Source organism: Cladophialophora bantiana (genome assembly GCF_000835475.1).
Source record: "Cladophialophora bantiana CBS 173.52 unplaced genomic scaffold supercont1.11, whole genome shotgun sequence".
Classification (NCBI taxonomy): domain Eukaryota; kingdom Fungi; phylum Ascomycota; class Eurotiomycetes; order Chaetothyriales; family Herpotrichiellaceae; genus Cladophialophora; species Cladophialophora bantiana.
In genome coordinates this window covers 711,647-738,973 of record NW_015971585.1, presented here as the reverse complement: position 1 = coordinate 738,973, position 27,327 = coordinate 711,647, and the positions used below count along the sequence as shown (strand labels likewise).

The 27,327-nt window shown below is 52.3% G+C and overlaps 8 protein-coding genes across 8 annotated transcripts; 2 read left to right on the top strand and 6 right to left on the bottom strand.

Moving 5' to 3' along the window:
* Window positions 1–161: 161 nt before the first annotated feature.
* Window positions 162–4,697, bottom strand: Z519_07688 (uncharacterized protein; the record flags this gene model as incomplete). Its single annotated transcript, XM_016765420.1, has 1 exon — window positions 162–4,697. One exon carries the CDS (start codon window positions 4,695–4,697, stop codon window positions 162–164), a length of 4,536 nt encoding a protein of 1,511 aa, XP_016618389.1.
* Window positions 4,698–6,894: 2,197 nt separating this feature from the next.
* Window positions 6,895–8,484, bottom strand: Z519_07687 (uncharacterized protein; the record flags this gene model as incomplete). The annotated part of the gene is made up of 1 exon (XM_016765419.1): window positions 6,895–8,484. One exon carries the CDS (start codon window positions 8,482–8,484, stop codon window positions 6,895–6,897), a length of 1,590 nt encoding a protein of 529 aa, XP_016618388.1.
* Window positions 8,485–8,831: 347 nt separating this feature from the next.
* Window positions 8,832–9,782, bottom strand: Z519_07686 (uncharacterized protein; the record flags this gene model as incomplete). Its single annotated transcript, XM_016765418.1, has 1 exon — window positions 8,832–9,782. The coding sequence occupies one exon, from the start codon at window positions 9,780–9,782 to the stop codon at window positions 8,832–8,834; it is 951 nt and encodes a 316-aa protein (XP_016618387.1).
* A 1,070-nt stretch (window positions 9,783–10,852) lies between these two features.
* Z519_07685 (uncharacterized protein) lies at window positions 10,853–11,941 on the bottom strand (the record flags this gene model as incomplete). Its single annotated transcript, XM_016765417.1, has 3 exons — window positions 10,853–10,991; window positions 11,054–11,128; window positions 11,187–11,941. The coding sequence occupies 3 exons, from the start codon at window positions 11,939–11,941 to the stop codon at window positions 10,853–10,855; spliced, it is 969 nt and encodes a 322-aa protein (XP_016618386.1).
* Window positions 11,942–12,860: 919 nt separating this feature from the next.
* Window positions 12,861–13,597, bottom strand: Z519_07684 (uncharacterized protein; the record flags this gene model as incomplete). Its single annotated transcript, XM_016765416.1, has 2 exons — window positions 12,861–13,514; window positions 13,562–13,597. The coding sequence occupies 2 exons, from the start codon at window positions 13,595–13,597 to the stop codon at window positions 12,861–12,863; spliced, it is 690 nt and encodes a 229-aa protein (XP_016618385.1).
* Window positions 13,598–14,624: 1,027 nt separating this feature from the next.
* Z519_07683 (uncharacterized protein) lies at window positions 14,625–17,638 on the top strand (the record flags this gene model as incomplete). The annotated part of the gene is made up of 8 exons (XM_016765415.1): window positions 14,625–14,683; window positions 14,788–14,800; window positions 14,853–15,055; window positions 15,115–15,879; window positions 15,930–16,002; window positions 16,055–16,110; window positions 16,164–16,383; window positions 16,445–17,638. The coding sequence occupies 8 exons, from the start codon at window positions 14,625–14,627 to the stop codon at window positions 17,636–17,638; spliced, it is 2,583 nt and encodes an 860-aa protein (XP_016618384.1).
* A 595-nt stretch (window positions 17,639–18,233) lies between these two features.
* On the bottom strand, window positions 18,234–19,085 carry Z519_07682 (uncharacterized protein; the record flags this gene model as incomplete). Its single annotated transcript, XM_016765414.1, has 1 exon — window positions 18,234–19,085. One exon carries the CDS (start codon window positions 19,083–19,085, stop codon window positions 18,234–18,236), a length of 852 nt encoding a protein of 283 aa, XP_016618383.1.
* A 1,898-nt stretch (window positions 19,086–20,983) lies between these two features.
* On the top strand, window positions 20,984–23,363 carry Z519_07681 (3-isopropylmalate dehydratase, large subunit; the record flags this gene model as incomplete). Its single annotated transcript, XM_016765413.1, has 2 exons — window positions 20,984–21,083; window positions 21,145–23,363. The coding sequence occupies 2 exons, from the start codon at window positions 20,984–20,986 to the stop codon at window positions 23,361–23,363; spliced, it is 2,319 nt and encodes a 772-aa protein (XP_016618382.1).
* Between the last annotated feature and the right edge of the window lie 3,964 nt (window positions 23,364–27,327).

The window sequence follows — 27,327 nt, the reverse complement described above, 5'->3', positions numbered from 1 at the left end:
TTCCCTCGTGACGTCGTAAAATGGCCGTAGATCAAACAGACAACCAAAAACTCCCAAGACTGTAGCCTCCCAAGACGCAGTCGTCTTTGCACAATGACTCGCCAACAAGCTGGTCAAGCTGCTGGCGTCTTGGACAAATTCCCAACCCCTGATCCCGATCTCTAACCATACCTAGCTCGAAAAAGACCTAATCCGAGAGGCGTTTCACTCTCTTTACCGCTCCCATTATCCAGCACTTCCCACATTCGAGGCCTCCACTCTCCGATAATTCCCTTGCCTTCTTTGACCATCTGCAGTCCTCGGCCCATGTCTTGGACCTGCACGGATCCCATCATGTTGATGTTGCCAAACAAATATCTGAGCCGTGGATCGTGCAATCGGTCCTTCAACAGCTTTGCGCTCGCCGCCGTGACTTCGTCGCTGATATCATCGATAATAGTTGCAATCACATCGAATGCGAAATCGACTACCTCTTTTGCCTTGATCTGCTCTTCCTGGTTTCCTTGATGACCTGATGTCCAAGCCACTGCTGGGTGCGTTGCGATTGACGCCAGTCGTACCAGGAGTTGAACTTGTTCAGTCTGGCCTTGTTTGGCATTGGGACCATTGGAGCCTGACGAAACCAGCGCCGGGCGTTGCAAACACACCATTTGTAGCATGTATCGCAGATAGCTCAAGTATACTGCTGCACAAGAGCCACTACCACTGTCTGATGTGGTGGCAACCGGGCTGGAAGTCACGGACATCATCTGAGCATGGGTCACACTCGTTGAAGACCCGGCAAGTCCGGAGGTAGTTGGAGGAGCTGCACTGGGTGTAGTTGGAGTAGCTGGTGTCATCGGGACATTGCCCAAGTATTTGAGCTGCTGCGACAGTCTGTCAATCAGGCGCGACATGAATCCGGGGCTAGGGCTGATATCTTTTCTACACACTTGGAACGCTTTCCCGACAATCCAAGACAATTGCTGGATGTCGCCAGGGAACATCGCCGAAAGTGGACTTGTCGGTTTGGTGATTGGCAGTTTCGGCAATGCGTCCAGAAATTCATTCTCGACATTGTGTCGGACCTGGCTAGCTATATCTGGGCCGACTATCCGAAGCAATTGTGAAAACCGCTGCTCTGGCCCGTATGTTGAAGTCGGTTTCTCTAACGCCTGTTTTAATGACTCGGAGAGGACCTCGGTCAAGTCAGTTTGATCCGTTCCTGACATTTTGTCCATAGAACTTTGCGACGTGAGCCGAAATCGTAGCTGGACAAATCGGTGCGAGAAGATGTTGATGGATTTCAACAAGGTTCGGAGGCCAGCCACAGTTAAATCACCATCGGAACAATTCAATGTCCGACTGAGTGCCTTGACGAACCATTTCTCCGCGGAGTCAGGCAGCGACGGCGAGTCTGATGTCGACTTGTTAACAAGCAAGTCCAAAAGGAGCGAGTCGAAAGATGGCGAAACGCCCCGCAGTCCAGCTTCACAAAGTATTTCCAAAGCAGTCGACGGTTCCCTCTGCGAATATTCATACCATCTCGTCCGAGCCTGGTAAGTAGCCCAGTCAAGTGACGTGTAGTTGGGGGGAGCAAGAATTTGATATAGCAAGGAAGTGACAGCCAAATTCTTACGTGGTCCTGGCTTAGAGAGAGCCGCGGCTTCGAGAACGGCAGCAAAAGTGATGCATCCCGTCGCGATGAGGATCTGAAGAAGCAAAGGCCCAGATTTGGCGTCGAGGCAGGGGACCAGTCGCGATATCCATTTCTGAATGAGGAGATCTCCTTGCGCCCTACGGCACAGTCGAAGCCGGCTGAGAAGTTGGCAGAATGACTGTAAGGTGTGCGGATCGTCACCGAATTTCTGTTGCTTTTCAATGCGATCCACCAGAACCGAGAAGAGGCCGTTCATAGTTTGCTCATTCATATTGGTTTCCGACTGCAGAATGGCTTCAAAATCTTCCACAAAGGTAGCACCCGCCTGCTGTAATGACTCGGCAATGCCGTCACTATACGGCGAGCAAGCCGCAACTGCACGCCCCCGATCTCCTCGAACGAGATCCTGTTGTAGCAACCTGATTGCTGGCGACTTGGCCGGGAAAGCAGTGCAGAGGTCGAGTAGGGTCGAAGTAAGGAGCGGCATCGTCGGTTTAGTAGGTCGCCAACTCATGTAAACTTGACACATCCGCTTTTGAAGGACTTCCAATGCCCCAATTGCGGAAAATGCACCGGCATGAAAATGAATGGTAGCGACAAGAGACGCCACGAGGTCATCTCTTTGTGATACCGACAGAATGCCAACCACATCGGCAAGTACTGCTTCATCTTCCATGCTCTCAAGAACGTGACGGATCAAGAAGAATTGTTCTTCATTCAATACCTTGGATCCAGGCAACACGGGAGTGCTTTGTGCCGATTTGGCGCCTTCGAGAGCTCTTGTTCGTAGCCACATAGATATTCTGGTCCGAAGAGTCCACGGCAGAGACGCGAAAGAGGGCTCAACAAGGGTTGGTGGCCTAGGCTTGGTGATGGAACTTGACTCTGCTAATTTTTGCTCGAGAAAACGTACACAGTGTCCGAAAATGGCCTCTTCCGAGTTGAAATCGAACCCTGCACGTTCAAGAACCGAATTCCGTAAATTGATGACATGGTCTTCTGCCCGTTGCAACGACAAATCAAGCAGGAATTGGATGGATCCTGGCTCCCGCCGCGATTCAACTCCTGGACTTGGCCCGAAGATAGAATCCTCATTGATGCAGACTGTTCCCTTCTCTGGAAGACCCCTCACCATAAGCCACTGCATGTATTTGCTCAGCGGGAAGCAATCAGATCGAGAGAGTTGCGCAATTAGGTGTCTTAGACACTGAAGGTCAGCAGTTGTCTTCCCCTCCCGGAAGGCTGACAGGAAATTGAGAATAGCGGTGTCAACGTCGTGGCCCCCCCGTTGCCAGCGCTTAACTAGACGGGTGACGATATATATTCGAGTTCTGGATTGTCGAAATCGCGTACATGACCATTCAAGACATGATCGCACCAGGAGGTCAAAGTCTAAACAGGCGCTCGCGAGTCCTTCGTCCAGCAGAGTGAAATTATATGGCACTGCGGCGGCGTCTAGAGTTTCAACAATAGCCTCGTCAGGTGCGCGAACAGACAAGAATTCCGCTTTGTTAAATCCCATGGTTCTCTCATTGACGCGGCTGAGTTCCTCAAGAATCCGAGCTTCGGGTCCAATGGTCGTGTCCAGGCAACTTCGAACAACGGGCAAACTCTCGGGCCAACTGTCTGGCATCAGGAAGATAGCAGGGCGTGCAAACAATAATTCCCGGATTGCGGCACGCAGCCTCTGTCTCAGTGGAGCTATCGTTTGGTCGGAGAGCTTGTCCACTGAGCGGTACTTGTTAATCAGTGCTTCAGCCAGTCTGGTGCCTCGTCTTCGATAGTGACTCAAATCTTGCTTGTATATGTGGATGACCATCAGCCAGAAAGGAGTGTGGCCGACGTCTGCCGCAGTGAAAGAACGCAAAATCCAATCCAAGTAATGGCCCCGATCCAGCAGGTTCTCTAAATAGAGCCAGGTAACAAGCCGCAATGCGTATTGAATGTCTGATCTCCAATCAGATGGATTGCTTTGTTCTAGACGTGTTTCCAAAAATTCTTCGACGTTGACTGTCCATTCGCGAAACCATTTGATTTCGGTGCCCATGGCCACCGCCGGGGCAGTTCCTTTCCTTTTCAAGGTCCGAATCTCATTTGCACAAACGCACTTAGCGAACCATATCGCACGACTCAACGGAACCGAGCTTTGCAAGCATTGATCTAAAAGAGTCTGGCCCTTTATGCCCTGAGGGATCGTCCTGCTCAGCCTCCTCAATGGCACGTCTGCATTGGCCAGATCCGCTATCCAGGATTTCCGTTTCGCTTCAGTCAAGGTGACGCGGGGGGGTGGTTTGAATGTGGAAGCAGAACTGATTAAGCCATACTGGCTCTTCTGATTCAGGACAAGGGAAAAGAGAGCGGACAGACTGTCGACACCGGACTTGTGTTTGAAGGCATTGTAGAGCGGGATTCGCGCCGTGTTGAGCTCCTTTTCAGTGGGGTTCGGGGGTTTGTCAAAATAGCCATTCTTCACGTTGCTGTCATTTAAGACGTCCTCTGGATGCTTTCCGGTCCACGGGAAGAACCCGACCGGTCTTTTGGGAACAAATTGTGGTGCTGAAGATGGCACTTGTATCGAATCGGGAGTATTGGGCACCGGGATGTCGACCCGTGATCGATGTGTCGGTTTGGGCTTGTCTGCAGCTTTGGCGGCGCCAGTGATTCTCCAAGGCCGGGGTGGGAGATCGGGCACATCATCATCGCTCGAATTTCCCTCCTCTTCCTTGCTTTGTGAGTTAGCAATCGCCGCCCGAAGTGCCGAGGGCTTGACCCAGCGCCAGTGAACGGCCTTGTTATCTTCATGTGAATCGGGAGCTCTGGCAGGGAGCGAGGGATTGCGGTAGTTGACAGTTTGATCCGACTTGGTGTCAGCTTCGATCTTCCGTCTTTTGGTTGGTCTGTCCTCCCCGGTCGCTACTGTCTCTCGGCGCAACATCGGCGGCCTTCTATCAACGGGCGAGAATCCATGACTGGATGCTCTCCCAAGGGAAGGTCGTCTCGAGTCGGTCGGGCGTCGCAATGGAGCAGGCCGCGGTTCGGCCGGAGGGATAGATGTCATGACCAAGTCATCTTGACAGGCCAAATGTTCAATACCTGGAGCCCAAACGACCTCAATGGAGGACGGGCCCAAGAATATATGAGTCTTTCTCGAACAAAGACGTCGACGGCGGCGTAGGTTCGTGGGGAAGGAGGTTGATTGACGCAGGTTCAGTTAATGCCGCGGAGACTCGACGGCTGAGACGGAGGGACACGGCGGACGTCGAACAGGAGGCGAAAGGCAGATGAGGCGTGAGCACATAAATCTTAGTCGGCTGAAAAGGCTGGCGATTGACAATTGTTGTATACAAGAGGAGGAAGGGTTTCGTTCAGAGAAGGACCATGGGAGAACTAGAGCGAGGAAGAGAAAGGGTGTGTGGTTCCGACAGGGTTTGGAGATGGGTTGAATGGGAGGATGGGGAAAGGCGGCAGCGGCAGCAGCAGTAGCAGCGATGGTAGTGCCGTTCTCTTGCTGTGATGTGCTGGGCTGAGTGAGGAAGCCTATCGGCAGACCTTGGGCCCAGCAATGGGCCACTAGAGGTTGAGATGTTGCCAACACAGCCAGTCCAGGCACTCCAAGGCCACTTTTTAGCCGGGGTTAACGTTGGCTGACGGGATAAGGAATTTCGCAGGCACCACAGGCTCGGGAGGGAAACCCTCCCCAGGAGGCCCAGACAGGGCTTTGCTACCTAAACGACTGGGGTTCGCAGCCACCAAGAGCCACTCTGTGCGGCCTCCTCGGGGCGTACTCGGGATTATTATGATGATGTGCACACCACTGCCACTATTGTACATAGGTCCTTGTATAAAGCACCCACCCTACCCCAGAGAGACGGTGTTTGTGGTGTATTTACAGTACACGGGCCTGCTCTGATAAAGCTCGGCTCCCGGATGGCAAAGAGGCGAGTGGAGGACTGAATACCTGCCTAGCTGGGTAACATCCAGTTTTGATTGCGGCCGCAATTATTGCGGCTGACCGATCACGGATAGAAAGGAGAGGTCGTGGTCAAGCGGTGTTGGGTCGTAGATTCGGTATTATTATTATGGTGTTGATGATCGCTTGTGAAGTTGCCCAATTGGCAGCGTCAGGTCTGTCGCTGTGGTGTGTCTGGGCGGCTGTCTCTTTTTTCTCGTACCTGTTCAGCCCGCACTATTCAACGCCGCACTCTGCCGACCGACCAAACACCCCCATCATTACGAATGCCTAGCTCACCCCAGGCACCACAGGGGCGATTGATTCCTTATCCTTCACCATCCTCTACTTGCACCCTGTTTGCGCAACCACATGCCCTTCCGACTGGTCCAAGTCCAGCGCTCGTGGCCCTCCCCCCGGTACCTTCCCATCGGAGGGCTGCTCGCAGTAGTTATTTTCGTATCCAGATTCCGCATCGGGCTCGGTTCGTTCGAAGCGCCCCCAGTCTATCGGAATCCAAATGGCGCATGGCTGATTGCTGATGGTTGATGACCGATGAGAAAGAAGGATCTCTAGCCCGGCTAAAGCTTGCGGCGGTAGGGCTCGGAATCGATGTTTTCCTTCTTTCAATTCTCTGACACACACGTATTTGCCCTCTTTTTGTCAAAAGCTCCGCTCTTGTGCACGCGAGGGTCCTGCTCCGTTGCTACAGTGGGCACCAACGACGATGGTTAGATTGTCTTACCTTTGTTCCTTGGGGTGGTTACCGACGTCGGTTGAGATACTTGGGAGGGTAGCCATGTGGGAGTTGGTCCAAGGCAGGGTGTCCGCTCAAAGGCTCCCAAAACGCGCTTATCAACTTATCTTCCCTGGCTACTCGATGATACCTGTCGTGTTGGGTTACCTGGTACCTTCAACTTGGATTGCACGATACCATCATGCAATCTAGTGGGCTTGCGTACTCGAACAAAACTCTATCAAGATGCACCGACCTCCCTCATCCATCTCGCTTCGGGCCTCGGGTCACTACGTTATGTGATCCGAATGCGGGTCGGAGGGAGGGGGCAAGGGGGAGCCAATGTCGAATCCTGGGGTACAAAATGGATGGAACCCGAACCGCGTTCACCTTCCACCGCACTTTGGTAACAACGGCTTGTCGTGTCTGGAAATTCTTCCTCTTCTGCTGGTACATGAGGCTAAAGCCACTACGGTGTTATTCCGTCCTGATAGGTAGTCAGTTGGGAGACTGCGCCACTGAGAGTAACCTCATCTGTTACGTCCCACAACAACTCGTCCGCTGGTCGTATCAAGTCATCCCCAGAAGAGGAATCGTCTCGTCATCCGATGCTTTCCCTTCACTTGATCTCCTGCTACGAGACTTTATACTCCTCGCCCATTGATTCTGAAGCTGCCCCTCAGCAGATACACTCCTTCGCTTCATGTGCGAACTGATCCCGATCATAACTCCATAACGACTCCTTGCTATATCTGATCCTGAGCCTTGTTCAAGCGGATCACGGCCGACCGGCCTTAGTAGCTCAACCGCGCTCCAACTATCCGTTCCACTCGTGCTCGACGGAGACTCCAAGTTCCCGCTTCCGCTTGTGTTGGCCCGACTCCGTAGCGGAGGAAAGAACTCGACACCGTCAGAAGATGCTCCGTTTTTATGGCCATCTGCGAGCGCCAGGTCTAGGTCCATGTCTGTTGACGAAGTGACCATCATCTTGTTGCTCTTGGAGGACTTGGAACGAGGTAGGCTCCCCGAAGCGGGTTCGCGGAAAAGCCGAGCAATCTTGGGATTGGTCCAAATGCTTTGCACAGACATTTCACTGCTTGGCACATAGCTTGTTTTTCTCCTGCTGCCTTCCTGCAGGGAATCTCGTCTTGACTGCGAAAGCGCCTTCGACAGCCGTCTCTCCAACGTCTCTGCCCCGATGAGATCCCGACTCTGAAATAGCGATGCTTGGCCATGGATTCTAGGATCCTCTCCCTCAGAGTTACTCGAAGAGCAGTTCTCATCCCAAATGATCTCATACACCGTGCTGTCCGATACGTAGAGGGTGGAGCACCGGCGGATGGACTCGGCCGCCTGATTTGATCCGGAATACGATAGCCGTGGTTCTACCGTGACAACTTCGGTCTGGACAGGTGGAGCAGCGGCACTGGTCGAATGCCGGATGTCGTCTTTGCTTACGGTGGATGCCGTCCGCTGCTTCTGCGTGACTCGCTGAGTCCAATCTGCCTCTGTACTGTCATGGACTACGGCTTCGTCGTATCGAGTAACCGAATTCAAAAACATCGAGAGCATTCCGCTGCTATCCCGGCTGAACTTGGGCGGCGGGAAAGAGGTGAGCGAAGTTCGTCTTCGCGACCTTGTAGTGGTGGCACGACGAAGCGTTATCATCGCTGGGCTTCGATTTGAATCGAATCCGGTTGCCGAATATGGATCAGTTGTACCTGCGCTGTCATCGACTGGCACAAGAGTAGCAAGCCCCTGGGTCGAAGACGCTTTGGAGGGGACCGTCCATCGTCGTGCTCTGCGTTGGGGACTCTGAAGTAGTTCGACGGTGCCAAGGTCAAATTGGGGTTGGACTGATGGGAGAGAATGGGTCTTTCGTAGGTTATGCGAGTGATGGCGGGTGCCAGATACTTGGTTTCTGCACCCGCGGACCCCCCTTTTGTGACCAGTAGTTGTCCGTCGAGAGCGTGTATCTTGCCATCCATGCCGATGATTCCGACTCCGTTTCATGTTCAAACTGATGTTGTCATCCTTTTCCGCTTTGAAGGGAATGTCTGCGGCGCTCTTGTGCGACGTGGGGGGGGTCAAAAGTTGCTGGCTTCGCAGGCTGCCGGGGGCACTGCTGGTCGACGTAAACGAGTGAAAAGTGACAGGCATTGTGTCGAACCGTCAGCACTCTGGGGTAATAATATCAGAGCCGTGGATAACAATGGCGAGCTAAAAGCCTTAGATAGAGGAGGGGGATATGACGGAGATATGGGCTTCCACAGTGGAAATGAGCCCATCGCGTAGTAGGCTCCTTCTGCTCCATTCATCTCACGGAAGCCAATTTTCGACATATCAATGTCGCCGCAAGAGCGTTCGAGTCGTACCCGCCGGAAAGGAGGTGCGCCCTTCAAGTTGAACATTGTCCGGACTTCGGATATGGGCATCAGAAATTAGAAATTCCTGAATCGTTTGAGCGACTTATAACTCCGTACGAACAGCCCCTTTCAAAATGGTCGTCAAGTCATCCGGCGGCCGTCAAAAGCTCCACCGCCTTGAAAAACGAGACCAACTTGTCTTCTAGGCCAATCCAAGTATCTCGCCCAGACAGGATCTAACAGGCCGGAGACATCAACGACCAAGCTATATCCCCAGCCATGTGCCCACCAGTGATGATCCATACACCTGAAAATGGCAGCCCAGTGAGCAAATATTGCCAAGGCCATCGGGTTGCTCTGCTTAAGACAATGGATGAAGGTCGGTGGTGCCATGATCAGCCAGGAAAAGATGTGGCCATCCCACTCAACAACGGACCGACATCTAGAGATGTCGCGCAACTGCTCCAGTTGCTCAAGGAAGAGACTCCTCATTGGCTGGGAGTCTTCCCCCTCCCATAGCGACGACAGTTGAGGATCGTCAATGGCTTTGCGAAGTGTGCCGAAGGCCTCCTCCACCTCTGGCGAATGCGGTGGCAAATCTTCTGAACGCGGATAGCGCAATAGTTCTTCAATATCGCCTTGAAGCCACTTATCTGTCTCCCTAATCACCGCATATATTCCTCTAAGAATCATGATGATTTCAATGAAGTCGGCGGTCGGCGAGTGCAGTGGAAGAGTGATACCTGGGGATGATTCGCCCGTGCCAAAGTCAAGCTTCACACTATTCAGGCCCTCGGGGAGCTTTTTCGATGCAAATGCCCATATGGTGAGAAGAAGGGAGAAGGAGAATAAAGCGATGCCGTTTTCCTGATTGGGTTTGCTGACAGCCGGAATGAATCCAGCCAAAGCAGTGTTCTGGTGAGCCAGCGCCACCTTGGAATACTCGGCTGACGCATCGGGCGACTTGAGCAGCAAAGTCGCTTTATGCAGTGCCGAGGTGGCCATCAGCCCGTGCAAAAGATAGTCGTGGCGCAAAGCCTCTGCAAATACAGTGTCCCGCCAGACAGCGTGGGTGGCGAGTCTCGAGGACATGGTCATGTATGTCCGCGTGGAATAATGCTGGATGAGCTCCAGGTCCAGGCGGTCAAAACATTTGTCGACGTGAGCAGTGTCTGTCTCTGCTGCCAGCGGCGACGAGGGTTTGGGTGTGGAAAATGCTCCATGGCGAGTTTTCTCGGCGTCTGAATGCTGGTGGTCGAAGCTCCTGGGCGTAGATGTGTCATAGTTGGATGTGTTTCCTGGGGGAGTCGGAAACCCTTCCGAACCATTCTCGAGGAATGAACAGCGGATCTGTCGCTTTACACAGCGCTGGCACTGAGGGCTCGTCTCGTCACACTGGGCACTCTTGGTCAGGACCAACAACGGCAGACGGAAGACAGCAGAAACACTCTTGCGAAGACGGGCTCAGCGATGGCTAAGCGAAAAGCCTGCTGCCACGACTCCCACTCTCCCACTACAACCGCTACTGCACCAATTATGGAGCCTCGGGAAAGGCAAAGACCCGGCCAAAGGTCAATTCGGGAAACACACTGACCTTGACTCTCCTGGTTTTGCACTGCCGACACCCGTGGTGAGATTTTGTATGCGACCGACGTGAGGGCATTGTGAGAACGGCCGGCTGGATGATTGCACTCTGAATCGATAATGGCTCATAATTATAAGTGTGAAGGCGAAATAAAGAGAGGAAGCTGACCTCTTTAGTCTTTGGCAGAAACAAAGCCTCTCGTATCCGCTGGCGTTTTAGCTTGGCACCGCCCGTGCGCACGCCTTTTCTTCCTCGTGTTCGGAAAGTCGCGGACGCTGCGCCAGCCTCATCATCACCCTGCAATGCGATGCGCTATAACAGGAGACCCTGGATGGTATAAGATTCGCATGCTCCAGCCTGCGAGCTATACATAAGCTCGGCATCAGTATAAGGCCGAGACCTCTGGATAATGTGGCGAGCGTCATCCTTTGCGGCCGAAAAAGTAATGCCCGGTGCCTGCATGAGGCTCCTATTTTTTCACTTCGCCTTGGTTCCATCGCGTCATTCACTCTTCTATCATTCTATGTCTACGTCGATGTCTATGACATGTTGAACCGGATGCCATAAACATCACTCTTCAGGATTTGCCCTCCGCTGTCTCGGGCTCCTCTATGGGGTTTGCAATAGAAGGACCCGTTCTTTTGAATTTCCTCATCGGCTCGAACAGGAACCCCGGATGGCAAACAGTCAGGAGAACACATGCGATACCCACCATCCTGGAGCAAACCCGTGTCAATGTGGTTTTCAGTGGTGCCTGGGGGTCAGGAGCCAAACTTACATTCCATCAAGGATGAGGAATTCGGTTTCAATGCGCATCATGCGACCACCCCAACCTCCTGCCATCTCGGGCAGACTATCATCAACATCCCTCAGTATGTCATTTCGATAAGACAGGGTTTCAAGGCACGTACCGGTAGATGCAGCGGATGAAGATGGTCGTAAAGGCTAGCCCAATGGCAAAGCAGAAAATCCGAAAATTGCGTGATACATTGGCCACGGACAGCTGTTTTTCGTACGCGCTCTCCACCACCGCTGGTGACTTGGCCTTCTTCGCGCGTTGAAGTCGGATATAGTAGTCAATCATGAGGAGCCCGCAAGCACCCATGGTTGCTACCTGGAACGCGATTCCGGCCACAATCAAACCATCACCCGCATCCAACAATTTGGGATTCACGTCATGGTCGCCTGCACTAGCTGCGACACCACCCCCAATGGCCTGGAGCACAATCGAGCCGAAATCGCAGCCGATGAAGATCCAGGGATAGAGCCTAGGCTTCAATCTCGAGTTCTCCGCTCCACAATAGATGACCAAGTGCTTCAAGGTGACATATATCCCCGCAGCGAGGAAACTTGGTGCAAGGACCAAGCAGCAGATTTGTGTCTTAAAGCCCGCACCGCTCCAAGGGTTGTGGTGCATGATCACCCGCCCAACATAGCCAACCGCCTCGCCGAAACAGCCGATGGTGACAGCAATCAGGTATGTCCATGTCCGCCTCCATATGCCGAGAGCCAACTGTAATATCATGCAGAGGCCGAAGAGAGCAATGAAGAATGAGTTCACGCTCAGGTTAGGGTAGTAGCCGTATGTGGTGAGCTCAAGGGGGCAGTCGGGCGTGATCTCGGTGCAATAGTGACGGGCATGGTGTGTAGTCTGGTTCGAAGACATTGTTTTTTCTTTTTTGTTTTGTTTTGTTTTTTATTGGTCCGTTAGACCAACGCCGCCAAAAACAATATGGGATGAAGGACCTAACCAGCAGTCGGAAGGCAAAAAGAACAAGAAATTGAAGTCTGTGTTATGCTGGGGGTTTAACCTACATACATACACATTCATCACAAGCGCCGAACGCCCTCGCCTCTAGCTGGAGGCGAGATAAATGGAAGAATTTGGCACGCGGCACCACGGTGGATGCATTCTCGAGGCTTGAAACATGTCCTTTCACGCCCGCACGGCCCAATTAAAGAGACAAACGTTGCATTTGCGAAGCCATCACCCAGGCGTTGTGTGGGCAGTGGAGCTCGCGAAGGAGCAAAAGATTGCGGTGGGTGGGAAGACTTGCTTGTAAGCGAAGTGCGATGGATCGTAGCGCAAAAGTCTATGGAGTAACGGGTAAAAAAGTACGAGTCGAGGGTACTGCTCATGGGCGGTTTCTAGGCGGTATTAGGCAAGGTATACGCCCCGGATGACGATTGTTCCGGGTTTCACGGGCATTGGGGCTCGGATTCGCCTGGCTCAACTTTGGCCGTCCTAGGTAGATAGTACATACCATTATCAGGATGAAGAGGCTCCACTCGCGTATTCGCAATAGGGCTTCCTTGCTCTTGAGGCGTCCCTTGTTCAAGGCTCACACTCTTGGAGAAATTTTATGAACCGAACGTTGTGCAATCCCAGGGGTTCAAATACGACGGGTAATGCTACTCGTACTGACGAAGGTTGAGCGGCAATGCAACTCCCGTTTTTCATCCTCCCGTTCGCCTTCCGGAGACATACCCGTCTCGCCGTCTCGCCGTCTCGACGTAGAATGCCTCACCCACTTGTCCAAAGTTTTCTGCCCGATGGGTTGGCCTACCTTCGCTTCGCCCTCCGATCAGAACTTGAAGGTCATGTCATACCCGTTCCCTTTCTCCAAACTCCTCTTCCACGCGGGTCGTTCGCGACACCGAGCGTGCCATGCCTCCACCTTGGGGTATTTCTTGAGGTCGATGAAGCCAGCTCCTGTGCACGTGTCGACCGGAAATGAGAGGATGAAGTCTGCTCGTCCGGGGCTGCCGCCCATGAAATAGTCCTGGTTTTCCAGTTGAGCGTCCAGATACTTGAAATACAGGTCCAGCTCCGGCCCAGAGTAGCCCCCGCGAAGTTGCTTGTGGACTAGCGATATCAATGGACGGACGAAAAAGGGGGTCAACTTGACCGCCGCGGTCATGATGACTTCCACGACCATTGGAGGCCCGAGGCTGGCAGAAGCAAGATTGCACAATTCGTCGTCGCGTATCCAGTCATTCTTGTTGCCGTCGCCCTTGAACTTGCCCGTCTTGTCGTATGTATCAATCAGGTATTTTGCAATCACCAGCGATTCCACAATAACTCTCCCATCGCCCGTCTCCAATTGTGGGGCCTTTCCCAGCGCATGTGTTTCTTTCATCTCGGGAGGAGCTCTCTGCTTGACGCGTTGATGAAGCTTAAGGTCGTATGGGATTTCCAGCTCTTCGAGCAGCCATAGGATTCTTTGCGATTGCGAGTTCTGCGACCTATGAGCAGTGCAGGGAAGAACAAGTCAGGGGACCTAACATTCAGATGATGAAGTGTTGGGCGCAGTCCTGCCATGGTTACACAGACGACAGAAAACAGCGGCGGACAGGTGACGACGAACGGAGTAAATGGATGTGAGTGTTTACTGGATACCTACCAAGTAACAAGTAGTATTCCAGGGACGTTGTCTTAAAAGCACATATGGGCAGCTGCCTCGGTTTGCAGAAGTATAACCGGGTGCAGAAGACCAACCGTATCTAGGTAAGAATCCGAGCTATGTGTGTCTCACATAGCTCGGATTCTTACCTAGATACGGAGCAGAACAGAGCTTTTATTGTGTGTCATGGAGACATAAAGCTTTTAAATACGGTTCTTGGAGTGGAGGGCTCTCTGGGGCTCAGAAGCTGTGTATTCCTGGTGAACATTTCCTTCACTCCGCATTCGCTGTGCAGGTGCCGTGGGATGTGTGGGGTTACCGACGGCCTGGAAGAAACATCTCCTATCAGTCATGTACTCCGTACCTCTACATAGCATGAATATGGGGTTGCTCTGCCTGTGCGTCAGGAAGGTGTGAGAAGGCCGCTGATCCCGCAGGAGGCAGTTACGGCTGTTTGCAGATCTTAAGGATGTCAAGTCTTCGCTCCATCAAGCCATCTCGAAGTGGTGAAGGAAGAAGAACAGAATATCTCAGGAGTCAATGAAACAATCGGCTCAACGAGGATAATTGGAACAGACAAGAAAGATATCAGGCCGTACAGAGCAACAGGTCGTACTCTGGTACTTCTTTGGCGGAGCGGGCAGATTGGGTTTAAAGCGGCATGATGTCCACAAACTTTCGATGTATGCACCTAAAGCGTGAATTTGGGGACATTCTGTCAATACCGCAAAACTTACGAGACCACGTTCCCTTGCTAATTGTACGACTCCTTTCAAGGAACTGAACCTCGGCGCTCACGACGGTCATGAACTGATGATATGGAATTTTGTGCTCGGTCTCTTTCTGGTCCGGTTCGATTTCTGACTGTACCCCAATCGTCCTAGCCAGCACCCTTGTGTGCGTCGCCCAAACCTCTTGATATTTTCTTGACTGTTTGATGCCGCAATGCGCCTGGACGTCAAGAGACAACTCTTTGCTCGTTCGTCTTTCCCAACAAGTGATATGTATCAAGACTGACCCAGTCAAGGCTCGGAGCGAGTAAAGGGCATCGATTTTCACAGGCAAGTACCCGACTCTTATAACAGGCGGAATTCTGACAGTTGCACAGTACCGAACCATGGGTATTACTTCCGTTATTCCCTCTTTGCCCGCTCCCTGCACTGACAGTTCAAGATCCTCACCACCTTATACAATGGCCATGCCCACATTTGGTCCTACGAAACCCAATCCATCATCAAAACGTTCGAGCTCACCGATGTACCTGTGAGGGCGGGCAGGTTCATTGAGAGAAAGAACTGGATAGTGTGTGGCAGCGATGATTTCCAACTCAGAGTGGTCAACTGGAATACAAGTGAGAAGGTCAAATCATTTGAGGCGTAAGCGGCTTGAGACATTCCAAGCAATCGAATAGGTGGGCTTACAACGACGGTTGCAGACACCCAGACTATATCCGCGCAATTGTCGTGCATCCCGTCCTCAGCGTGGTCCTGACAGCCTCAGATGACATGACAATCCGCATGTTTGACTGGGAAAAGGACTGGCGGTGTGTGCGCGAGTTTGTAGGACATCAACACTATGTCATGGGACTCGCAATCAACCCCAAAGATACCAACGTCTTTGCGTCAGCATGCTTAGATCGAACAATCAAGATTTGGAGCATCGACAATGCCACCGCTAAACAGACCATTGAGGCACACGAAAAGGGTGTGAATCATGTCGACTACTATCCACACAGCGACAAGCCTTACCTCCTCAGTACCTCGGACGATAAGACGGTCAAAGTATGGGACTACACCACCAAAGCCCTCATTGCAACGCTTGAAGGACACACCAGCAATGTCAGCTTCGCTTGTTATCACCCTGAATTACCCGTCATCATATCTGGTTCCGAAGACGGAACCATCAAGATATGGCATGCTAATACGTACCGGTTAGAACAGTCGCTGAGCTATGGTTTGGAGAGAGCATGGTGTGTTTCGTACCAGAGAGGAAAACAAGGTGTTGCCATGGGCTTTGACGATGGTGCCGTTGTTGTGAAGATGGGTAGGGAGGAACCAGCTGTTTCCATGGACGGAACTGGAAAACTCGTCTGGGCACGTCACAACGAGGTAGTGTCTGCTATCATCAAGGGAGGAGATGCAACAGTCAAGGACGGCGCACCTATTGCCATTCCAAGCAAAGAAATGGGCACCACTGAAATGTGAGCAGCGTTCTCAATCAGGGTGGTAATACAGCTGACATGAGATGCAGCTATCCCACCACACTATCTCACTCACCGAATGGCCGCTTTGTCAGTGTCTGCGGTGACGGGGAGTTCATCATTGTAAGTAGTCTGATGCTTCTCTTCAGCGACATCTCTTGCTAATACCGCCTAGTACACCGCTTTGGCATGGAGAAATCAAGCCTTTGGCTCTGCACTTGATTTTGCATGGTATACCGAGCCCCAAGCCTTGGGATATCATGATCCGCTAACACTGGCTGAAGGGCATCACATCAGAATCCAACCGACTACGCAATCCGAGAATCTAGCACGAGCGTTAAAATTTTTAAGAAACTAAAAGAAAGCGGAAGTCTCGATGTTGGCTTTCAGGCAGAGGGTCTCTGCGGCGGTACTCTTCTTGGCGTCAAGGGACAAGGAGGGATCGGCATGTTTGACTGGGAGACTGGCACTCTCGTCCGAAGAATTGAAGTCGAACCCAGAGAGGTAACAATGGCCCCTTCTATCCAATTGTTCGGAGCGGCTGTGACTGAAACGTTTGGGCCAGGTCTACTGGAGCGAGTCCGGCGAACTAGTGGCCCTTGCCTGCTCCGACACCACCTACGTCCTCCGCTTCGACCGTGAAGCCTACCTTGACGGCCTCAATTCGGGCCAAGCAGACGAAGACGGTGTTGAGGCCGCCTTCTCTGTCGTCACTGATTTACAAGAACCTGTGAAATCTGGCGAATGGGTCGGCGATGCTTTCATATTCACCACTAACACCCGTCTCAGCTACCTTCTAGGCGAACAAGTCGTGAATATCGCCCAATTCGACCAACCGATGTATCTATTGCGATATCTGCAACGGGACGAACGCGTCTACCTTTGTGATAAGGATGTCAACGTCGTCTCTTACAGACTTTCTACCGCCCTCCTATCCTACCAAACCCTTGTCTTGCGAGGTGAACTCGAGGCCGCACAGGAACTCCTTCCAGATATCCCCCAGGATCAAATGAACAAGATTGCACGCTTCCTTGAAGCCCAAGGCCACAAGGACCTCGCACTGGAAGTCGCCACCGACCCTGAACACCGCTTCGAATTAGCGTTGGGATTGAACAATCTCGCGATTGCGTTGGAGATCACGAGGGAATCAGATACACAAGCGCGGTGGGCCGCTGTGGCCGACAAAGCTCTCGAAGCATGGGACGTCAGACTTGCGGAGGAATGTTTCAGTCATGCGAAAGACCTCGGTTCTCTTCTTCTCTTATACACTAGCTCGGGCAACAAGGAGGGGCTTCTCAAACTGGCAGAGCAAGCAGAAGAATCGGGTGCCAACAATGTCGCATTCGCCGCCCTGTGGTCCACAGGTGATGTGGCAAGTTGCATTGACCTTCTGAAACGAACAGGAAGGATCAGCGAGGCGGTCCTGTTCAGCCAGACGTATAAGCCGAGTTTGACACCCGGGTTAGCGGTGGAGTGGAAAGAGGGGCTCGAGAAGCAAGGGAAAGGCAAGGTTGCGAGGTTGCTGGGCGTCCCGGGCAAGGGCCAGGATGAAGAGTTGTTTCCCGAATGGGAAGAATACGTCAAGTTGGAGGAGGAAATTGAAAGTAGCAAAGGCGCTACTGCTGCTGCACCACCACCACAGGGCAAAGACCTCCTTGACGTGAACGGCGGTGCCGAAAATAAGCCTGATGGCGAGGCACCAGAAACGAATGGAGCGGTCAAGGCGGATGGAAACGACGAGGTTGAGCCTGCGGCTTGAATCACCGGGCACACCTGTGATGGAGTTCTGAGGCCTTCTGACATAGATAAAATACCTGGACTGTGCGGTGATATAAACCAGGCTGGATCGGGCTGGAACAGGGAATGGGTTGGACCGAACCGTGGCCCCCATCCATCAGGGCCGTCTTGAGAGCTCACCGCAGCTTTGTGGACTTATTGACTTCAATTCCCGGGTGTTGATGCCACGATCTTTGTCCACATGGGGTGTCTGTCACTTTCATTGCAATCCAATGCACTGCGCCGTGGTTACTAAGTGAATTGTCATCGTATGCCTTGCTTTGTGTCATTTTTGTACGCCGTGAAACGAACCCAAAAGCAAACTCATGTTGTCTCCCCCCGGTCATCGCTCTCTTTGCACAAGCTGGGCCGCTCGGAACTCCTTGGACAACAGCATTTCCGTCGTGGTATTGTCTCCTCAACAACTTCATCAACAGTAGATATATCACCTTTGACTGGTTGAGTCAACTATCTTGCTCTTGCTTAGGGGTATATGAACATGGTGATCCTTCTCCCTCCTTTTCTTTCAGAGCTGTAGGGAAGTAGTTCCCTCCCTATCGGCGGTTATTATCGAAGTCTTATGATGAGCGAATGTTGCCCTTCACCCCCGTCACATGGGCGACTTGATGCCAGTGATCTACGCGCCCTTCAAGCGAGCAGGGTACAATGAAGTACAGTTTGTGCGGGTCATCTAGTCCCTGAAACTCGTAGTCTCCCAGCGGCCGGATCTCGAATTGCTGGTGCGTGAGCTTCTTCTGTTCTCGCCGAGAATGCAGGCTGCGAAGGTCCAGAGAAGTCGCTGCCGGCACGTTTGTATCGTGGGAGGGACCACCGTCGGTCCCTCTGTCAGCGGTATAGGTCTCTTCCTGTGTCTCTGTCTGCCGCCTGGCCATTTCCATCTCGCTCTGCAGTTGAAGAAGGAATTCTTCGGATAACACGATCTGGCCGCCCTCTGTGACTTGAATGAATCGGGCGGCGCGGTTGACCACTGGCCCTAGGTAGTCCATGCGTTGGATCACTTCGTTCCATTTGCTCACGGGCTCTCCCCAGTGCGCACTCATCCTCAATTGCAAGCCCCTGAAGAGGACATGACCTCCAGAGTCCTTGGTCCCTTGGCTAGGCGGCAGCTTCAGGATTTCTTTCGGCCAGTGCTCGTCCAGGAGTTTTTCCTGTACGTCGAGGCAGAACTGTACCGCCGAGGTGGCGGTAGGGAAGGCAATCATGAAGCCATCGCCATTTTGCTTGACCTCGTAGCCTTCGTTCGCGACAGTGAGGCCTCTGATCATGTCGTCGTGCAGTTTCATAGCCTTGATCATGGCGTTTGTGTCTTTCTCCCAGATGTTTGTCGATTTGACGATATCGGTGAAGACTATTCCGATTCTACCCAGTGGTGGAGGCGTGCCTCTGGCGGGGGCATCATTGCTGACCATGGCCGCCTCTCCTGATCTTCTGGCTGCATTCCTGTAATTGAGTGATGTAGAAGTTGAAAAATAGCGGATGCTTACACAGTATTGTGTTTGAGGCGCCAGATGCGCGCCCCCAATGCTGAGAGCCGGCCTCGAAGGCGCTCGTTGTGTGGATGGAGTCAGCAAAAGGACATGGTTAGGGGAAGATGATGTCGACTTGAGGAATGTATGGGCTCTTCTCAGCTCAGAAAGCCCAAATCTAGGCATCCGGTTAAGGGCATACAGGTCGGCTAACGGTCTGCAGCAGAGTTGTCTGGTCCTTCGCCGAAAGTCATGAGTAAAGGAAGGGAATGGCTTGTAGCAGCTTGATTGAAATTAGGTATTTTGTTCAACCTGCCTGCCGCTTGTCATATGCTCACTTTTGGTGACCACGTTTCCCAGCCCGTTCCAGAGCTCGGCGGTTACGAAGGTGGCGTCGTTAGCGAGATACGCAGCCGAGATTCTGGAGGGATGCGGTGGGGGCAACGCTCAGCGACAGATGAGCTTCGATTCAACGCTGCAGTCCTTATTGGACCGAGAGTCGCTTGCTTTGTTCGAGCTGTTTGGCCAGTTGCAGGGAACGAAACGAAAGGAGAAAACCATTGTGCAAAGAATGAAAGGGACTGTTTCTGGATGAATGGTGTTGTGTAATGAGAATGCATTGTTTCTCTTCGGTTTCCAGGGCAAGAATCCCTTTGCACCTCGACTCACCCGCCAGTCTGTAGGTGCTGGATACTACATATCAGCGCTCGCCAAGCTATATCACAATATCACAATATGACAACATCACAGCTGCCCCACTGCTCCGGTAAGTATGGCAATATCACATTGTATTTGTCAATCTAGCCCCATCTGAAAGAAGTTTGAGCCAGCAATGAGACCCCTTCGACTTGGAGTTGTGGGTTATGGGACTGAATGAGAAAAGCTCTAATAGGGTCAGTGAGCGGGGCCTTTCTGACATGTGCATGCTGTAAGGAGTCTTGCTATGCCTCACAGGTTCCTAGTAGGTCTTGCGAGGTTCTGAATGCATAGCAACTGCGACAGCTGTAAAGGAACTGGGAGTGAAGGTTAAATGGAACTGCGCGACCTTGTTGAACCTTTGGCTCCTAGAGCTGAACAGACACGAGTTCGATTTTGAACGTGGTTCGCTTGCTGCCTTTTTGTGTTTGTGAGTCTTCCACCTGTAGTATGAGATTTGCGGAGTTGTCAGCAGAGAGGATCCCGAGTCCATACAAGATACTTCGGCGAGGCTGAACTTCCCTGCCGTTGTTGATGAGTTGATAGTCTCACAGCCTCGCCCATGCTAAAACAAGCCTCAGTACATCTGCTGTAAGGACCACGGGGGCTCTTCTGCGCTTGTCGTCCTCCTCAAATAGCCATCTCGTCCTTCTTGAAGCGAATATTGTACCAAACCGCCATTGCTATTGCGGAGACTAGAGTGGCCGAGCTGTTCTCGATGTCATCCCGGAAAATCTAGATGGGGCAAGTGGCACTTGTCCGTTTTGTCTTAGCATCCCTGCCAAAGCTTACTGGCAGAGACCACGAATCATCTTCTTTCGACTTCATAGGAGGCATTGTCCGCATAATTACTGATCATGCGTTGGGAAGGTGTGGAGAGTAACGGCAACAAGGCTGAGTCTGGATGACAAGGCTGGCTGGCTGGGGCAGACCCTATCATCTGCGGACCAATCAAGGAGCGTGTGAAGTCATCACTCTCCTCCGATGTCGGGCCTCTTCATTCTTCCCCGCCATCCACTGTCTCTCCAGCCCTTTTTTGCTTATATCTGGTGCCCTGCTATTCGAAGATTCAAATCTGCATATTCTACTCTATACTTGAATCTCCTATTTCGCTCCTGGTGGTGATCACTGCTGTGTCTATCAAGATGCCTTCTATCGAGTCAAGCCCTAGGACTTTGTATGACAAAGTCTTCCAAGACCATATCGTCAACGAAGAGCGAGACGGCACAGTCCTCCTCTATATCGGTACGCTGCGCCCTTAACCCACGAAACAGCCGGGCTCAGAAAGCATTAACCTTTCTAACAGACAGACACCTTGTCCACGAGGTCACCTCCCCACAAGCATTTGAAGGCCTGAAAAACGCCAAGCGGAAAGTCCGCCGGCCAGACTGCACGCTTGCTACCACCGACCATAATGTCCCCACGACATCACGCAAGAATTTCAAGAATGTGGCAGACTTTGTCCAGGAAGAGGACAGCAGATTACAATGCACCACCCTCGAAGACAATGTTAAAGAGTTCGGCCTCACGTATTTCGGCCTGGGAGACAAGAATCAAGGCATCGTGCACATCATCGGTCCCGAACAGGGCTTCACTTTGCCGGGCACAACAGTCGTGTGCGGTGACAGCCACACATCTACTCATGGCGCGTTCGGCGCCCTAGCCTTTGGCATCGGCACTAGTGAAGTCGAACATGTTCTGGCCACACAATGCTTGATCACAAAGAAGAGCAAGAACATGCGGATACAGGTCGACGGCCAGTTGGCACCCGGGGTTAGCAGCAAAGACATAATTCTGCATGTGATCGGTGTAATCGGCACCGCCGGCGGTACAGGCGCCGTCATTGAATTTTGCGGCTCTGCAATCCGAAGTCTCAGCATGGAGGCTCGCATGTCCATCTGCAACATGTCTATCGAAGGCGGAGCCAGAGCTGGCATGATCGCCCCAGATCAAACTACCTTCGAGTACCTCAAGGGCCGCCCTCTGGCTCCAAAGGTCGACAGCAATGAGTGGAAAAAAGCGACCAACTACTGGGCCAGCTTAAGATCGGATGAAGGTGCCAAATACGACATCGAGGTCTTCATCGACGCAAAGGATATCGCTCCAACAGTCTCGTGGGGAACGTCGCCGCAGGATGTCGTGCCCATTACGGGTGTTGTCCCCAGCCCCGACGACTTTGAGGACCCTAACAAGAAAGCCAGCTGCAAGCGAGCCCTTGAATATATGGGACTCACCCCAGGTACCAAGATGGAAGACATCGAGGTGGACAAGGTCTTCATCGGCTCATGCACAAATTCCCGCATTGAGGATATTCGTGCCGCCGCCAAGATCGTCAAGGGTAAGAAAGTCGCTCCCAATATTAAGCGGGCCATGGTCGTGCCAGGTTCTGGTAACATCAAGGCTCAAGCTGAGAGCGAAGGCCTGGACAAGATCTTCCTAGATGCAGGCTTCGAATGGCGGGAAGCTGGCTGTTCAATGTGCCTGGGCATGAACCCTGATATCCTGTCACCCAGAGAACGCTGTGCTAGCACCTCAAATCGCAACTTTGAAGGTCGACAAGGCGCTCTTGGCCGCACGCATCTTGTGTCTCCTGTCATGGCGGCGGCGGCGGCGATTGTGGGCAGATTGGCTGATGTGCGCAAACACAGCGACAGTCCTTCTCCTGCCAAAGCAGACCCTAAACTTGACGTAAGGCCTGAATTTGTGGAGTTCGACTCTGAAGAAGAGCTTGACCGTATCCTCGATATCCCCACAGACGCAACCAGCATGGCTACAAATCACCTTGAGGGAATGGGTGAACCAGGAGGTCTGCCCAAATTCACCGTGCTGAAAGGTATTGCAGCCCCACTCGATAAAGCCAACGTGGACACGGACGCCATCATCCCCAAGCAATTTCTCAAGACCATCAAACGCACCGGCCTCGGCTCCGCACTCTTCCATCCCTTACGCTACAACGAGGACGGTAGCGAGAACTCGTCTTTCATCCTCAATCAAGAACCCTACCGTCAGGCAAAGATCCTCGTTGTCACCGGTCCCAACTTTGGGTGCGGCTCTTCGCGAGAACATGCCCCTTGGGCGCTTCTGGACTTTGGGATCAAGTGCGTCATCGCCCCCAGCTATGCAGACATCTTCTTCAACAACACATTCAAGAACGGCATGTTGCCACTCATCATGCCGGACCAGGAGAAACTCAACAAGATCGCCGACGAAGCCCGAGCGGGCCATGAGATCGAGGTCGATCTGCCCAACCAGGTCATTCGCGACGACAAGGGCAACGAACTGGCCCGATTCGAGGTGGAAGAGTTCCGCAAGCACTGTCTCGTCGAGGGCCTCGACGATATCGGGTTGACCATGCAGATGGAGGACAAGATTGCTCAGTTTGAAGCCAAGAGGACCTTGGACACGCCCTGGTTGGACGGGAGCGGCTATCTCAAGAAATGGCGCAAGGGCCCGGTCAAGATCGAGGCGGCGCCGGTGCCCAAGACGAACAGGGGCGAGGTCAAGACCGACCCTGTCGAATGGTAGAGACATTATGAGTCGGATAGTTGGATAGTTGGGGTTGTTGATATTTGAACCAAGTTGTATTGATGCAATGCCACCAAGGGGCGGGCAGCTGGCCGCTGCAAGAATAAAAAAAAGTTTTGATTGAAATACTAACCAACTATTACCTCGAAAGGAAAGAAAGATACTCCACGAGCTTTTGCCCCAGGGGAAGGGGAAGGAATAGCAATCGGAATGCTTAATTGGTTGTTTGCATGAGGCAATTCTTCTTCCTCTTCTCTTCTACTTCCGCTTGTGTTCTTGCGTTTCGCTGTCATCACATCAGACGCAAATCCTGAGAGTCCATGATTTCATGCATCCGTCATTTGTCTGACGATTCATCAATGGTCCTGTTCATCCATCCGTCCATCTATCTGTCCATGAGTAGGTAGGTACGACCTGTCCAGCCAAAGCGGTACCCAAACGCGAAGGATGATGGAAAGGTATCATGCCCTAGAGCAACGAGCATTGGAGTGTATTTTATCTAATCACGTACCTATGTGCCTACCCCATCCGCTCTATAGTGCTAGGGGGAGACAGAGAGAGACAATGGTAGACCCGTCGGTTAAAGATAGGAGGAGGAATAGGAATGGAAAGACATTCATTTAGTAAGGATGAAGTATAATAGGATACGGTAGGAAGGAAGGAGTGAGGGAGACGGTGCAATTGAAAGTGAAAATAGTCGATGTCTGGCTTTTGAGACCTGGAATGAGTCCTCCCGTTTCGTTTGCTCTTACTTCTCCTTTCGGGAGGAGTTCTGGTCTGAAGACGCTCTTCTCTTTTCTCTTTCTTTCTTTCTCTGTTCCTTTGTTCAGCCCAGGGCTCGACGCATGGGCGGCCACGGGGAGAGGAATGGGGTTCGTGGCTGCGAGAGGAGTTGCAGGACGAGTTGGTGTCTTCCGATTTGTCTCTCAACCGACGTAGATTGACCCTGGCTCGCCATAAGGCCCGAGTCAATTGAGGTGGGGACTAAAGACGTCGAAAGAGAGAGGATAAGCATGAAAGGAGAAACGAGAGGAATTGAACGGGCGAGGAAGCAACGTTCGAGACTCCTGCCCCAGTTGCTGGAGACTCGCCGCGAATTCCTCGCAAACCACTTCCTCTGCTGACTGGTGCCAGGCTCTTCAAAGTAAAAATAGCAGATATCTGCCGTGGCTAGCATCCGAGGGAACAGAGATCGACAAGAGAACCTTAAACCGATGCTTTCCAACGTTTTCTTTCGTGGTTGGGCGGCCTTGATGTCAGATGAACGGGGGACAGTAGCCTCCAGGATGACCATGAACGTCGACGATTGGAACGGTAAGACCAATAACATTCGCGGGTGAGTCGTCGAGCGCTTTTCTCCTAATGAGGTCTGGAGAGAGTGTTTTTCTGGAACAACGTAGCCGACCATGTGAAAGGTGGTAAATGGTGTAACAAAGCTACAGCATATCTTTTTGCTGGCCGCTTGCGTTCTGGCGCCTTTATGTCGGGTCCGTATGGATCAACCCTCGGCGGGCGCTGCTCTAGGAGCACAAAAACATGGACCTTGCATGAGGACTAAAACGGGCGTTGAGGGAATGCTGGTAGTAAGCATCTTTTCTTACCGGATCTGAAAACGGCGAATCATCAGGGTCTGATCGCCTGGCCTGGGAGCCTTCAAGCTGAAGAGGGCGTCCCGGAGTGCTCAATCAGCTAGACGGCAGTAGCTTTCTGGTGAATTTGACACTCTGCTGACATTAGACAACTCTCCCTACTCATTCAGGCTGAAATGGTAGGGTAGCATGTGAAATCTTGGGTCGCGTCTCCTGCGACGTCTTAACTCGCCCTTCACGGGCGGTCTGTCAAACGAAATCCAGTATGGTGACTCCGGCGAGGTAGAATCTCATCTCATCCCGGGGTGACTTCGGAAATCAGGTTGAATGGTGAAGATGGTCCATTCTTGGTCATAGAATAGGGTGTGTTGCAAAAATACGTGCGTCGGAAGGATCAGGGTGTCAGCCACATCCGGCTGAGCCTACAAGTACAGTGCCCGAGCGTGATTGGATTGCAACTTTGCCAGGTATCCGGGCGGGGTGCACTTTCAACGTCGAATATTCGATCGTATTGGGATCCAGTCAAAGCTGCGGAGGGCTGAGATTCCTGCTGATTCCGGCTCGCCCACGTGGTCTCGTTCACCGCACAGCTTTCGATCCACTCAGCCACCTTGCTAGCGTTGGATTATAGATGATCTCGTTAAAGAGACTTGGGTACCTGAGTCACGAGGGAACATGATTGAACGGCCCTCAATTGTCGGTGAGGATTTGATGTCTAATTGAAGTGATAGCGCGGGTGTTCAATGCTCGCGTACACAAGGGTAGAACAAATCGGACAAGGCAGAACGTCCAGTTGAAGATCATCAAGTACGACATGGCCGACCATTGGTTTCTTGCTTCCAACAACTCTCATTCTGGAGGATAATACCGCACCTCTGACGGTCGTTGTAGCCGCATTCTACGCCAATAACGACCCGCATTTTCAAAGTCGGTGAATGTACAACGACATCTGAGCCCATAGATCAAGCGTGCCTGGCAATCACCCGCCGCGTTTAGATGCTGAAGGAGATCGAATTTGAGCTGAAGGTAAGAGATTTGTGGGAAAAAAACCATGGAGGGCAGTCGGCTCAACTCTTTGCCCAAGGGCCGTTGATGTCGTCCAATACTTTCGGCCATCTCCTGTGCCCAAGCAAAGGCATACAGTAAGTAGATGACACAGGTGCAGCAGTCAACGGCAAGGCCGCACGCTAGCATTGGCTTAAACTTTCAGGTCTTAACAATTTCTTCAATGATGCGTAAGCTAACCTATCCTTGCTCCATTAAGTCAAAATCCAGGGTTGGTAGACGGGATGGATGAGTTTCCACCTTCCCCCCAAAACTGTATCGGTTTTTTGACAGCTTCAAGGCCAAGAGGTTCGATATGTCTCAAGATGCTCCTCACGACACACAATTGGCTGCATTGAGCGTCACCAGAGCGTGTGTTTGAGGGCGCGTGGATCAAGCGGCAATCGAGGAGCAAGTTGAAGCGGGGTCGGTACCCAGGTAGTATCTCGCGAGTGGTTTTGACTTGTCCCATATCCCTTGTCCCTTGGTCCTTGACTGTGTTGCTTGGGCAATATGGAGGTCAACCAAAAAGGCAGTTCGAAAGAGAGTCGAGGCCAATCATGCAATAATACCGTGCTCGTGTCGACGCCGAGCCCGAGCCAGCTGGGCTGCAGTGTGTGAAAGTTAAGGCCGTGAAACGCGGTGTCCCGCAGAAAAACCTCGTGGCCGCCACAAAACCTGGATCTGCAGGCGTTGGCCACGTGGAACAGGGAAGATGCTAGACTGCAATGGAGGCAGGGTGCATGTTAGACTACAAGTAGGCGTGGGCGGAATACAGAGACAGCATTGGACGTAGTTGGACAGCGACACGAGGGTCGAATCGGAGGTTTCACCAGCCTTGGAGGTGCAGAGGTTTCGGCTGGCTGGGCATGAGCCCAGAGTTTGCAGATATGACGAGCGAGGGCAGAGGTTGAGATCCAGACACGGGAAACCCAGGACGGCTGCAGTTGGGTTTCTGCACAGAGCCAATGCGATCTCTCCCTCAAGCATAGATGGCCCTTCATGACTCGTACACCACTCCATGTAGTCCGCACTGAGACGAGGCGATGCCGAAGTTTAAAAAAAAAAATCTCACCGATAGAGCTTCCTGGCCAGAGGTTGTGCGGGAGGCGTAGCCTGTTGGGCCGTGGGTGCATGGCAAAACTGCGCGAGGACGAACTGTGTGGCTTCGACCTGGGCGGGTTGCCCATCAATACGAGCTGCTACCGTTGCTTGGCTGCAGGACCCAGTGCTCTACTGCTCGTGCAGAGATCGTGCAGGCAAGTCCCGATACTAGTTATAGCATAGCCAACATGGCAAATGATCATCTGTGCTAACAATGATGTTTTCCC